At 35.0% G+C, this 13767-nt stretch overlaps 1 protein-coding gene and 1 non-coding gene across 3 annotated transcripts; both read left to right on the top strand.

The window, feature by feature from the left end:
• Window positions 1–6352: 6352 nt before the first annotated feature.
• TRNAL-UAA (transfer RNA leucine (anticodon UAA)) lies at window positions 6353–6435 on the top strand. The gene has a single exon. It is a non-coding gene; the product is annotated as a tRNA-Leu (tRNA).
• Window positions 6436–7546: 1111 nt separating this feature from the next.
• Window positions 7547–10278, top strand: LOC137738142 (proteasome subunit beta type-5). Of its 2 annotated transcripts, none has more exons than XM_068477770.2 (8): window positions 7547–7667; window positions 7778–7906; window positions 8017–8146; window positions 8576–8682; window positions 8981–9115; window positions 9196–9299; window positions 9694–9794; window positions 9890–10278. In XM_068477770.2, exons 2-8 carry the CDS (start codon window positions 7793–7795, stop codon window positions 10006–10008), a joined length of 810 nt encoding a protein of 269 aa, XP_068333871.2. In that variant the 5' UTR covers window positions 7547–7667; window positions 7778–7792; the 3' UTR covers window positions 10009–10278. The 2 variants fall into 2 exon arrangements, with proteins under 2 accessions (XP_068333871.2, XP_068333872.2); XM_068477771.2 differs by having other exon boundaries at window positions 7555–7667; window positions 7739–7906.
• The last annotated feature ends 3489 nt before the right edge of the window (window positions 10279–13767 follow it).

Genomic DNA, 13767 nt, shown 5'->3' with positions numbered 1-13767 from the left:
GCTTTGGCCGAAGAACCTCCGATGCCAAAGTTAGAATTTAGAAAAAAAAATGTTTGGAGAGTTTTTGGGAGTTTTGTAAGAGTGTAACTTACCTTTTTAGGGAAAATGAGGTCCAATTTATAGAGCCTGGCGGCCCTATTTGGGAGAGAGAGTGGCCGGCCTTTGGATGTTTTTTGGGTTGTAATGGGTGAGTTATTTGGCAATTAATGGAGTAATTAGGTAATAAATCAATTAATTGGCCAATTAACTCAATTTATATGGAATGTTTTGAAGGTTATGGAGTAAATACCTTGTAGGGAATATAAGATGAATATAGATGAAATAATTTTGAATTTGTTACCTATTTTGGGCACTTTTGGCTTGGTTGAGGGATGTTTGCCCGTTGCTTGCGTGTAGAAAACTTGGTGTACCTCAAAGGTAATTTTATTCTTTTAACCCAAAAAAACCCTTTCCGTATAATCGAATGGCAAGATCCCGGAAGGTCTTAATACAATGCTCAGTTACTTTTTATTTCACCGGCGGAGAAAAGTCGTGGGAAGTTCAAGTACTAAACAGGGACGTGTCAATGGATTCTGCGAGTTACACGTGGCGACAATTTGCTTGACATTCTTGGTATGCTCAAAAGTATGGTCGCATGGTTTGATTTTTCGAGCTAAAATCCAAGATTTTCAATCTTTTTGGACCGCCGAAGCGCAACTTTGTCCGTATCCGCCAAAGTCACTTGCCCATGGCATGCATCATGCATGCAGGATTCATGAACATGTAAGGACAAAATTAGGGATTTACATTTATATTCATGGGCGGTTTAATTTGTCATGTTTGGATTTGAGTTGATTGCGTGTGCATTTTTTTATTAGTTAAATGGCATGCAGATTCAACGTTAGTTATTTTCCAAACTAGAATGTATATAATGCTATAATTTTAATACATACGAGCAAAGAGGCATACTTTGTGTGTGTAAACAATTTTTCTTAACAAATGCATATTTTTTTTTTCTATAATATTATTAAGAGAAGCCTCATTGTCGACTTTTTTTCCTTTTTTTTCCCTATTTTGTCTTCCTTACGTAAATATTGTGTATCAAAAGTAAGGGTAAAATTGAAAAAATAAGTATATGATTGTCATTTTCTAAAAAAAAAAAAAACAAAAACAAAAAATAGGAAAAATAGGGAGATGATTGTCATTTTGTCAAAAGGTACAAAATTACTATTTTGCCCTCCTTTTTGTCAATAGTGTGTATCAAAAGTGAGGGCAAAATAAAAAACAAGGAACAAAAAAGTTGACAACGAGGGTTTTATTAGTAATAGTATAAAGTATAGATACATATTTTCCTACAAATATAATGAAAGATTGAATATCCCATAAAAATGAATGGCCATATTTAAACATTAAGGTCATCTCCAATCGAAAGGTCTAGAGGGCCAAAAGGCCGAAAATAACTCGAAAATTGTCTCCAATTGAGGGCTAAGCCAGAGGGCTCGTGGGCCCCACAAAATCTGAAAGGACCAAATGGCCAACCAGCTGGCCCAATCTAGACAGCCCCGGGCTAGGCTAGAAATTATAGCATTCCTGTCGAATATAATCGACAGGAATTCTAGGCCAAATTTCAAACGCCATTATTATTATTTTTTTTTTTACAATTTTTTTTTAACACATTTTTTTTCCCTATAACTTCTATTTTACAAAATTTGTTTTATATATTTTTTTAAATTATATATTTTTTTCCTATAACTTCTATTTTGCAAAATTTGTTTTATATATTTTTTTTAAATTATATATTTTTTTTCTATAACTTCCTAAGCTATTATACAACATTAAATTAAATTAAGTAACATGAAACAACATTAAATAACATTAACCAACATATAACTTCTATTTTACAAAATTTGTTTTATATTTAAGTTGTAGTTTTTAAATCATAAATTATGTTTGGCCCTATTGTCACATCCGGGCTTGACTCCATCGAAGCACGATATTGTTCGCTTTGGGCCCCGACCACGCCCTCACGGTTTTGTTTTTGAGAACTCACACGAGAACTTCCTAGTGGGTCACCCATCTTGGGATTGCTCTCTCGCGAACTTGCTTAACTTCGGAGTTCCCATGGAACTCGAAGCTAATGAGCTCCCAAAAGGCCTCATGCTAGGTAGAGATGGGAATATACATATAAGGCTTACAGGATCCACTCCCCTGGACGATGTGGGATGTTACAATCCACCCCCCCTTAGGGGCCCGGTGTCTTCGTCGTCACACCACGGCCAAGGTTAAGCTCTAATACCAAATTGTCACATCCCGGCCCGGGCCCCCACTACATCCCGGGCTTGACTCCACCGTAGCACAATATTGTCCGCTTTGGGCCCCGATTACGCCCTCATGGTTTTGTTTCTGGGAACTCACACAAGAACTTCCCAGTGGGTCATCCATCCTGGGATTGCTCTCGTGTGAACCCAAAGCCAATAAGCTTCCCAAAGGCCTCGTGCTAGGTAGAGATGAGAATATACATATAAGGCTTACATGATTCACTCCCCTGGACGATGTGGGATGTTACACCTATGGTCTTTTGGCCCTCGGTTAGAGACGGTTTTTTGTGATAGGGCTAACACGAGCCCTATGGCCCTTTGGCCCTCGGTTGGAGATGGAGGCAAATATGGTCATGTACTATTCATTAAAATATTAATATCTTGGAGGGTCAGAGGGCTAAAACGAGCCATCCGGCTAGCCTTCAGTTGGAGATGGCTTAAGATCTAATTGTTAGAAAAGATAGATCATAGTACTACAAATATGAGACATTCAGTGCCACACAGCATCGTTGCCACACTCTACATGTTTAAGAAGTTTAAGGGAGTTATTTTTAGAGGGATTATCCAAATATATATATATATATATATATATATATATATATATATATTTGTAAAGGAAACCATCGTTAATTGGTTTTTTATTGTGACGATGACATGTGACTACATGATACACTCTCATTATTTTTTAGTATTAGTATTACTACCTTAGTCCTAATTATATCAACCAAGGGCGGAGCCAAGTACAAGGCTCCCTTAGGCTATAGCATAGGGAGAGTTTGGTTCTTCAAGTTTAAAAATATTAATTTTTGGGTTAGTTTATGATTTTTAATTGTCATATTTCACTTAAGAAATGAATTTTTTTAGTAGTATGGATGTTTTTAAGAATAATAAGAGCTAATAGATGTTAAATAAACTCATCACTTTAACCAATCTTATATTTAATAGTAATAAATTAAAACTTTCATACCACAAATGGTTCCTTATTTTATTCACTTGAAAGCTTTGAAGACTAGAAACCTAGAAAACATAGCATAAAATTCTTGCTTCAAATTACTACATTCAATTTTTACTATTATATAACTTTATGTGGCCAACATAGGATTAAAAATTTGATTTCGTAGTAATAATTTTAACTTAGCTCATCCATCAAATAATTTCTGGCTACACCATTGACATCAACATCGGCATTTTCACATATGGTACAACCTAAGTAAACTAATATTAATACAAAATGATGAAGTACCAACCATAGCTATTTTTGATACAAACAGATAAGCAAGCAGTCACACCAAAGAATTTCAAAGCACTTATAAAATTAAGACTCATTAGTTATTTGTTTATATTTCCAAATTGGCTCTTTATTAAAATGGAAAACGTATACCCCATACATAATAATATACAATAAGGTGCTAGCAATATTGTTCAATAATAACAAGAGTATACATCATATTCTTCTCAGCAAACAAACAAGAATGTACTATTTTGGGGAAGTTGAGATTCTCTTCGGATCTCATTGGTCGGAGTCTAAGGACCAAGAAATATGGATCACTCAAATTGAATTATGCGATCCTTATTAACCTATTCAACTGGCCTACCTTACACAAAACAAGGGCCTAGATCTCTTTTTCTTTCTCTTGTACTATCATGACTTCTTCATCTTTGAATTTCAGACAGTGAGATCCGAAGAGTATCTTAACACTATTTTAGGAGAGTGCTTAATACTTTAGTAATAATTAAAGCATGTAACAGAACAAAAAATGGAGGAAAATATTCGAGGAATGATTGAAATAATAGTCAAAGAACGGATAAGGTTGGTGCCCAAATTAAGGATATGGGGCCAAACACTGTTGAGCGAGCTGTGACTGAAATTGAAAGATTGAAACCATCCCCTTGCTTCCGGGGATGATGAGCATAACAACAAAAAGTTCGCATCTCCAAGTCAAATTTCAGAATTTGTTAGAACTTTGCATCTAAAACAAATCGCAGCTCCTTCCATGATGGCGAGTGATTAGCTTTCCTCACTCACTAGTTCGTCTTTCAATCATTAACTAATAAAAACGTTAGGTAGACAATATTTTTAAATCGTTTCAGTGTACCTCTAGCAACTACTAACGGTAACAAAGAATACTTGAGAAAGGGAAAAATTATATGAACGTCATTTTCCCTTACACTTGTGTTTTATACTGATGTTTGTATTGAATAAATCAAAGAAAAATCAATGAATATAAACAAAAGTGTGAACAACGAGAAAAAAAAAAAACAGGCGTAAATCATTTGCTTTAAATCGAACTAGAGAACTCCTCACCTATTTTGCAATAATGAGGGTCTATAGTTTCTTTTTCTCTCTTGAAATTAAGCGATTAAAATATCATAATAATTTTTAAGTTTGCCAGCCATCTACTGTCGTATTTGCTTATGTGTATGGACTTGTGTGAAAGTGTTTTTCAAATCATTGAAACCGCTTTTAGAAAAAAATGTTTCTGAGTTCAAAAGTACTTAAATGTTTATTGTTAAAAAAAAAAAAAAAAAAAAAAAAATCAATTATGTACTTCATATGTTTTTTTTCAGAATTAACTTACATTTTATTAAAAATTAATTTTATTTAAAAAATATTTTTAATTATTTTAAAAATAATTTCAAACCAGCCCTATGTTAAGAAAAATATCCAAAACTTGTCTTCATATAATTGAGTCGCCACGAGTGGTTGACTTGTTGGTAATGAATCATGATTCATGATATTAGTTTGTTTAACTTTTACCTAAGAGGTAAAATGAAAAGTGAAGAAATGCATGTCGGCAAATGCCACTTGAAAAGCATGATACATATGGCATTCTTTTTTCATTCACTTTCCTCCCCTTCTTTCACATTCTTTATTTTGTCATTCTTTTTTTATATAAAATTAATATAAGATACTGATGTGGTTTAACCATAACCGTTTAAATATAAAAGGAGGGAAGAGGAGGAAAAAAAAGAAGGAAGTGAATCATACTCCAATATATATGCAAGTAATTAGAGATAAAAATCTATAAATTTAAACTCATCAAACGTTGATAAATAAAGTAGCAAGCAAAATTCCAACCAACGGTTCACTAGGGTGAGACACGTGCCATGTAGACTAGTAATGGGGTTTGAGGTTTGACCATTTTTACACCATATGCCATCATTTCATATGAGCAGCCCCACTTTTGAATTACTACACAAGTCATGCAGACATTTTTACTATCTTAATTTCATAAATCGGTTGGACTTTATTGCTATTTGGAGAGATGATCTTGTGACTAATATACCTTTGATCTTCACAAGTATTCAAAATGAGGACTTTAGAAGAGCAAAATTGGTGGTTTATAATACTAGTAAACCTCTTATGCAGGTTAAATTAGATGATTTATCAAACCTATCCATGTGGTTTGTAATGTTAACGAACCTACGTTAAGGACCTTTGTATAAGTTTGTGAAATCACACCCTTAAAATATGTTGACTCATCATTAAAATTTAAAAAGTTACTTAGTTGGGTCAAAAGTCAACGACCTAAACTGAGACAAAATTTCAAGAATTAAACCTAATAATTGTCTACATAATTGCTCTTACATCTAACTCTCTCAAAGAAAAAATATATACTTTCTAGGAGAATATATTTACTTGGTTTTGACTGTCTAGGATTTTCTATTACGATTCAATGACATGAAGCAACAATAATATAACAAATGTTGTTGCGTTTTTAAAACTCGAGTATTCATCTACTAAAGACGTAAAAAGGCTCTTCTTAAGGCATTACAAACAAGAAAATATATGTTGCACTATTACTTAGTATGTCATCTATGTCACTGAGAATACATAAGTATTGCTCATTTTTCTTTTAATCATTTGGTTGCACAAATTTGATTAGATACGGAACCAACTTCTATTTATGGGGTTGTAGGTTACACATGTGATCTGCAAAGTGTTGTTACTGTCCACTTTCAATGCATGAAAACTACTTCAACAAGTGACTGAAAAAAATCATAAAAATATTAATTATATATATACAAGTTAAACAGTATATAATACATCATCAGCTGGTTTGCCCGAGAGGTTAAGGGGGAAGACTTAAGATCTTCTGCACATAAGTGCGCATGGGTTCGAACCCCATAGCCAGCAAAAATTAAAAAAAAAAAAATTATTATTATTTTTCTTGATGTATCCTATTTTAAGTCCTTTTTTATTTATTTGACCAAAACAAATAGCCCATATATTTATTTTTATTCACCAAATTATAAGGCCAATTTAATTATATAAATATAAATTGGGCCTCCCGTGTTTCGAGTCGACCCCAGCTTAAGCCCATCACCTGGTCCACTTTCTTTTCCTAAATCACAAGAAAGCCCATCGCATTAAGCATTCTTTCCATTAAACCCCTCATCGATCTTTGTCTCCCAATTCACATCTCCGTTTTGGTTTGCATACTTATCAACTTCGTGCATGTTCGATGTATATATACTATATAAGGTCTTGTAACAGATGGAAGGGTTTTCGTGAATGTTGATTGCTATGAAAATGAATGGGTAGCGCCCAATTTATCATTTATTTTGAAAGAAAGTGCAAAATTTAATATTTATTCTGAAAATTCCGAATTTTTATTTGCTTATAGTATTGGAGGCAAACATTCCAAATTACATTATTATACCACTTTAGGTTTATTATATGAGCTGCATGAATACGGAGTTGCAACGGCTTTACGCACATATTTTTGGGACATGGACTCACCAGTGGATTCAGTCATGTCCAAGTCATCCCCACTTGCACCACCAGGCATTGTCTAATCAAACTTGTGCACCAAATTTGCCAAAGCAACCTCTTTAAGCATCATGGAGAACTGAATTTCCAAGCAAACCCGTTAAGACCCGTTTAATTTGATATCGCCATAATATAGGCATTTTCTTGCAGTTGATGAAGATGCGATTATTCCGTTCTCACAATATGCATTATAAACAGTGACTGCGAGAGAGAGTTTTCTAACCACCATGGGATTCTCTCTACAAAAGAAGGCCACTGAAGATGAAGTGAAGGAACCCCACACCTCATCAACACATGCCGCCAAAGACCTTCACAAAAGGGGGCCATTCTTTTTCTCTTTTACCAAAACAAAGAGCCCATTCCCTTTTAAAGACCTAATCATATAAACAAGATGTGGGCTTACCGTCTTGGCCCAAATTAAAGCCCATCATCAATTCCAACTGGTCACTTCTAATTTTCCCCCCGCACAAGAAAACCAAAACGCAGTGTAAATAAGCAAGCATTCCTTCCACCATTTCATTAGCTCCATCTCACTCTCCGTTCTCCCTCCTTCCCTTCCTCTTCCTCTTCGTTTGCGAAATCATCAATTCTCCAAGGTATTTTCACAGCCCCTAATTTATCTTAAATCTTTCGATTTTTTTTACCGAATCTGTGAAATTTGACACAGATTGCACCAGTTTTCGATCTCTAATGTTGTGTTTCTCAGAGGATTTTAAGAGCTATGAAGCTTGACACTACCGGTCTCGAAACACACGCGCCGTTGTGCCGCGAGAGCAGTGCGTTTCTCGACGGCGTTTCGGCTCCTCCGTCGTTCGAGGTTCCTACTACCAATGATGTGAGTTTCCATGTGCTTTTTGTGCTCTCTTTCCGTGCTTCTTAGTCTCTGCGTGGTAGAATTTGGCTGACTATGTGGATTTGATTATACGGTTTCCTCTGCTATTTCAGTTTGATGGATTTCAGAAGGAAGCTATCCAGATGGTGAAGCCGGCCAAGGGGACAACCACGCTTGCGTTCATCTTCAAGGATGGCGTCATGGTGGCGGCCGATTCTCGGGCCAGCATGGGCGGCTATATCTGTAAGTTGCTTTATAATGTATTTCATATTGCTTGCATATATGAAGTAGTTGTATGCTTTGTGCCATGAAGTTTTTGTTGGGGTAATTTGGAATGATGCTTAAACTGTTTAGTGCCTGTGAAGATGTTGCTATTTCACGTTTCCGAATCGTTTTGATTAATTGCTTTATGCCTCAGATTGGTATATTCTGTTAGTTTAGGTGTACTAGAGACTCCGGGCCAGCCCAAATTTTTCTTCTAGCTCCTGTAATTATTACAGTGTATGTATGTTAGTGTGATCCAAATCACCGAAGTTCAGTGTTTGCACAACTGAAAATCTAGTTCTCTTCTGCACATGAGGCCGCATTTGACTCTTGCTGTGGTTTGGATGTCGGAGCTAGTGGTTTTATTTTTATTTTTTACATTTACAATTTTGTTCCTTATCTTTTCAGCATCACAATCTGTGAAGAAGATTATTGAAATCAATCCTTACATGCTTGGTACAATGGCTGGAGGAGCTGCTGACTGCCAGTTTTGGCACAGAAATCTGGGGATCAAGGTAGTGCATCTATTCTGTTTTATTAATTTGCAACTTAAAAACTTTAGACTTGTCAGCTATGATTCATTTTGAAGGGCTGGATTTATAGTTTTTCAGTGATCTACACTGTCATGATGCTTTTACGAGTACTTGGATGATCAATATGCTCAAGAAACTTTATCTCGATCAAATTTTATAGTAGTGGTGCCATATCAATGTTCACCTATTAAGGGGATCAGTCGGATGACAATTGTGCTGTTCATTTTGACTTACTATATGGTTATTGGTTACTAACAAACAATTGTTTGTTATATCTCAGTGTCGGCTGCATGAGTTGGCAAATAAGCGGAGGATTTCAGTTACTGGAGCATCAAAGCTGCTGGCAAACATTCTTTACTCTTATCGTGGTATGGGTCTCTCAGTTGGGACCATGATTGCAGGCTGGGACGAAACGGTAAATGAGATACAAATCTTGTCACGTTACATTTTGCTGTCATTTGTACTCATGTAATGTGTATCCTTGTTTGAGTGCAGGGTCCTGGACTTTACTATGTTGACAGTGAAGGGGGAAGATTGAAGGGGATGCGGTTTTCTGTTGGGTCTGGCTCTCCATATGCTTATGGTGTTCTGGATAATGGGTGTGTACTTTCCTTCACTTTTGGTTGAGGTTCAATTGGTAATCCGGATAACTGGCATATGGGAATCATTTGAGCCCTTGCCCCGATGTCGTGGTTGTAGCACAAGCACAGACATGCTTGCAGTTTTCCTTTATAACCATTTTTCTTTTCCATCAACTGTTACTGTATTTCAATGCCATTGATTATGGCATTCTGCTTTGCCTTATCAGAAATTGTGTAGGCATTCCCTTCTTTCGCCCTCTATTTTATCTAATAGATCGAAGTTTTCTCTACATTCTGGCTACTTGCAATTTCCTTCATATGGTTGAGTTTTATTTATATGTAGGCATTATCTTATTTTCTGTAAACGTTTTACTGCACCCGTTATTCTTCTAACTCAGGTTGCCTATGTTAGGTACCGATATGATATGTCTGTAGAAGAAGCTGCCGAGTTGGCTAGAAGAGCAATATATCATGCAACATTCCGCGATGGAGCCAGCGGCGGTGTTGCTAGCGGTAAAATCTCTCTCTCTCTCTCTCTCTCTCTCTCTCTCTCTCTCTCTGCACATTCATGACTTCTATATGTTTTTAACTTGTGTGTTTGTTATTAGTCTACCACGTGGGACCAAACGGATGGAAGAAGTTATCCGGAGACGATGTCGGGGAGCTTCACTACAGCTACTACCCTGCAGCGGCAGTCTCTGTTGAACAAGAAATGGTTGACGTCTGATGGAAACTAAAAATACAAGCTGTAGGATTTCGTGACCGTTTCTAGGTTTATATGTAAAAGCCTGATTTGTTGTATTGGGATTTTTAAGTCGACCTTCTAGTCTTTGTTACCTTTTCCTTTAAATGATGAATTTGATCTGTTGTCGTTGATGTTCTTCCATTACAATTCCTCGTGACCGATAAGCCATAACTACAGTTTAGTTGTATTTTTTACTTGTAATGAGAGATCTTATATTAGAATTTTATGAATGATGAGTTCGTTGTTGATTTATTCTCTATTTTTTGGGAGAATAGAAGGGTTGGGTCTCCCGATCTTTGCGTTCTAAACACAAAGACTCGAAAAGGATCTCGATTATGAGAAATGTATCAACAAGAAGAACCAATTTTAGTTGGGGGAACTGGGTCCCACCATCATGATGAAAATGTAGAACAACCAAACGGCGATTAATTAGGGTTGAGAACTTGAGAGTTAGATTGGTTCATGCCAAATTAGTGAGACCCCTTTCAATCAATGAGATCCCTTGAGCACGAAGCATGTAAATATAATTATTATATACCCTTTTAGTTGCCTGTATGTGGACGTATTTTTTATTGCGCACGATGTCATCAGTACTACTCGCTAGAATTTGATCGAAGTTACATATATATATATATATTCATAAATAAAAAAAAAGCAAATAAAATAGGCATGCCTTTTTTATGTAAATTTAATTACTATATTGAGTTGAGGGCAGGTGCAAAAATCATATTTACTGATTTACATCTTATTTTAAATTTATGGGAGATGTATGAGTTGTACTCCGCCAAAAAAGATGTTAATTTATAAATTTCGTTTATTTTTCTCTCTTAAATTGGCAGGACACTTTCTAAAAAATGTGAGTATTTTGCATCCAATCTATTGAAAAGCTTTTTGGCCAACACAAAATATAAAAGGTCCATTCAAAAGGCATTTGCATCTCCAGTTGGAGAAGCTTTGAGTCATGCGAGATTTTTCATGTATTGAGAATATGATTTGGTACACTATATATTATAATACAAGTGCTTTGAGACTTGAAAAAAAAATTTCAACCACTTATAATATGACACTCAATGACGATATATCGAATAACATTTCCAGCATACTGAAAAATTTCTTTTAAGTCATAATTTCACAGATCCTTCCATTTTAATTGCCAATAAATTAGTGAGCAATAAAAAACAGGTACAATCATTCACATAAAAAATACGTTATTATTCCCATAACAATAAATACATTATTATTTTAAATATCCACCGAAATAAATGATGTCTAGATCCCAAACAATACTCTCTCTCTCTCTATTTTGTTAGCTTCCAAGCATGTTTTCATGATTAACAATGAGATATAATCATTGTGCAAATCCCACTAAAGGATAATTAAATTTACATGACTAGTAAAAAAAAAAAGTTGTTGGCTCCAAAATTTTTTATTTTTTTTAACAAACGATATTATTTGTATCAACAGGAGGAGAAGTGAGTTTAGCCTCACAAGTTACAATAAGTTAGCATTAATGTGGTTCAAATTCACAATTAGCAAGAATCGAATCTAAAACCTCTCACTTACAAGTAAAAAAAATATCACTACACCGTAGTATTAAGTGTTCCGAAATTCTTATTTAACACTCTAAATTTTCTATATCCAAAGAAATTGCCTTCGTTGATTTGATTGATTCATTAGTAATCTTGTCGCGGAGTTATGCTGCCCATTTTTTACATGAGAGTACATTGCTTTAACGAATTCTCATACCACATATCCGCCACGTAGTTTGGTTATGGAATGACTCATCATTATACGTTGGACAAACTGACAATTTAAGGGACTAAATGAATGTAGCTAAGTAAAGTTCCAGCAATATCCATGCACAGTAATATAATCAAAACTAATTTGATTCCATTGTTCATAAAAAAAAAAAAAACAAATTGATCCGATTGTTTATAAACAAATGATTCTTTGCAGACATTCATCCCAAAAGCAAATGTGCTAATTAAGCATTATAATACCCCAAATGAAAGAGGCTTAAAAACTTTGAGTTTTAATGATAAAGACAAAATAAAGGGTAAAGTGAATAGTACCGGGATTGACTTTTTAGTGTAAAATATGAGTTTTCGTTAAAGTGAACAGTATCGCGGGCTTTTCGTTAAAACTCCCAATTAAAAAATGACACTTTGGATGCGGTCTCTAACTACCAATGTTTTTTTATTGAAACCTTTGTAGTTTTTAGTTTTTGATCAAAGTTCTTGACACTAATGTAAAAATGTATTTCTATTTAGGTTATTATATTTTTAATTTAAAAAAGAAATTTTGTAGTTATTTATATTAATGAGATTTAAAATAAAACTCATAATTTATGGGATTAAAAATATCAATGATAAATTATACTCTTGTGTGTGTATATATACATGGGTACGTTCATAAAAAACTAACCAAAAAATTATTGTACCAAAACATGGGTACATTTTTCAAAAACACAAAAAAAGAAAAAAAGATATTATGTGACATCCCACATCGTCCAGGGGAGTGATCCTTAAATGTATATTCCCATCCCTACCTAGCACGAGGCCTTTTGGGAGCTCACTGGCTTCAAGTTCCGTAGGAACTTCGAAGTTAAGCGAGAAGGGGGCAAGAGCAATCCCAAGATGGGTGACCCACTGAGAAGTTGCTCGTGAGTTCATAAAAACAAAACCGTGAGGGAATGGTAAGCCCAAAGCGTACAATATCGTGCTACGGTGGTGGAGCGGGCCCGGGAAGTGATCCGCCCCGGGCCGGGATGTGACAATTGGTATCAGAGCCTAACCCTGGTCGCGTGTGTGCCGACGAGGACGTCGGGCCCCTAAGGGAGGTGGATTGTGACATCCCACATCGCCCAGGGGAGTGATCCTTAAATGTATATTCCCATCCCTACCTAGCACGAGGCCTTTTGGGAGCTCACTGACTTCGGGTTTCGTAGGAACTCCGAAGTTAAGCGAGAAGGGGGCTAGAGCAATCCCAAGATGGGTGATCCACTGGGAAGTTGTTCGTGAGTTCCCAAAAACAAAACCGTGAGGGAATGGTAAGCCCAAAGCGGACAATATCGTGCTACAGTGGTGGAGCGGGCCCGGGAAGTGATCCGGCCCGGGCGGGGATGTGACATATTAGGCTTAATAACATTATTAAATTTATTCTATTAAACTTGACATAAATACATTCTCAAAATGCACCCATAAAAGTTTAAAAATGGATTAGAGAAAAGATTGAATGAATTTTATATAAAACATGGGTACATTTTATATTTAAAAAATGGTACATTTTTCATATAACAAATTGGTATATTTAAGAATGGGTACATATCAATTTTTTATAAAAAATTAATGGGTACAAACTTATTCTAATTTTATTTTTTATATTTTGGAAATGTTTGAATTGAAAATTAATTAGGAGTTTAATAAGGGTGTGAGTATTAAAATTCTAAATCAATTACTAATTTTTATTGTAAAAATTATGTAACTTACATGTAATTCATTAATATATTAATGATAGGAACTTTCATCAAAATCTAAAAAGCTAATAAAATCTTAATCAATAAACATTAAAGATTAAGAACCAGATACTAATTTTTTCTTAAAAAAATATGTTAAAAATTTAAAACTCAAATGATTAAAAATAAATAAGCTATAAAAAATCCTCGATGAAAAATGTGTCCTATTCATTAAAAAGAGACGCGAGTCAATATTGTATTAATAATATGGATGACATCTCGACAGC

This window comes from Pyrus communis, chromosome 13, assembly GCF_041283825.1.
Source record: "Pyrus communis isolate YQ-2024b chromosome 13, ASM4128382v1, whole genome shotgun sequence".
NCBI lineage: Eukaryota > Viridiplantae > Streptophyta > Magnoliopsida > Rosales > Rosaceae > Pyrus > Pyrus communis.
This window is presented reverse-complemented; position numbering and strand designations above follow the sequence as displayed.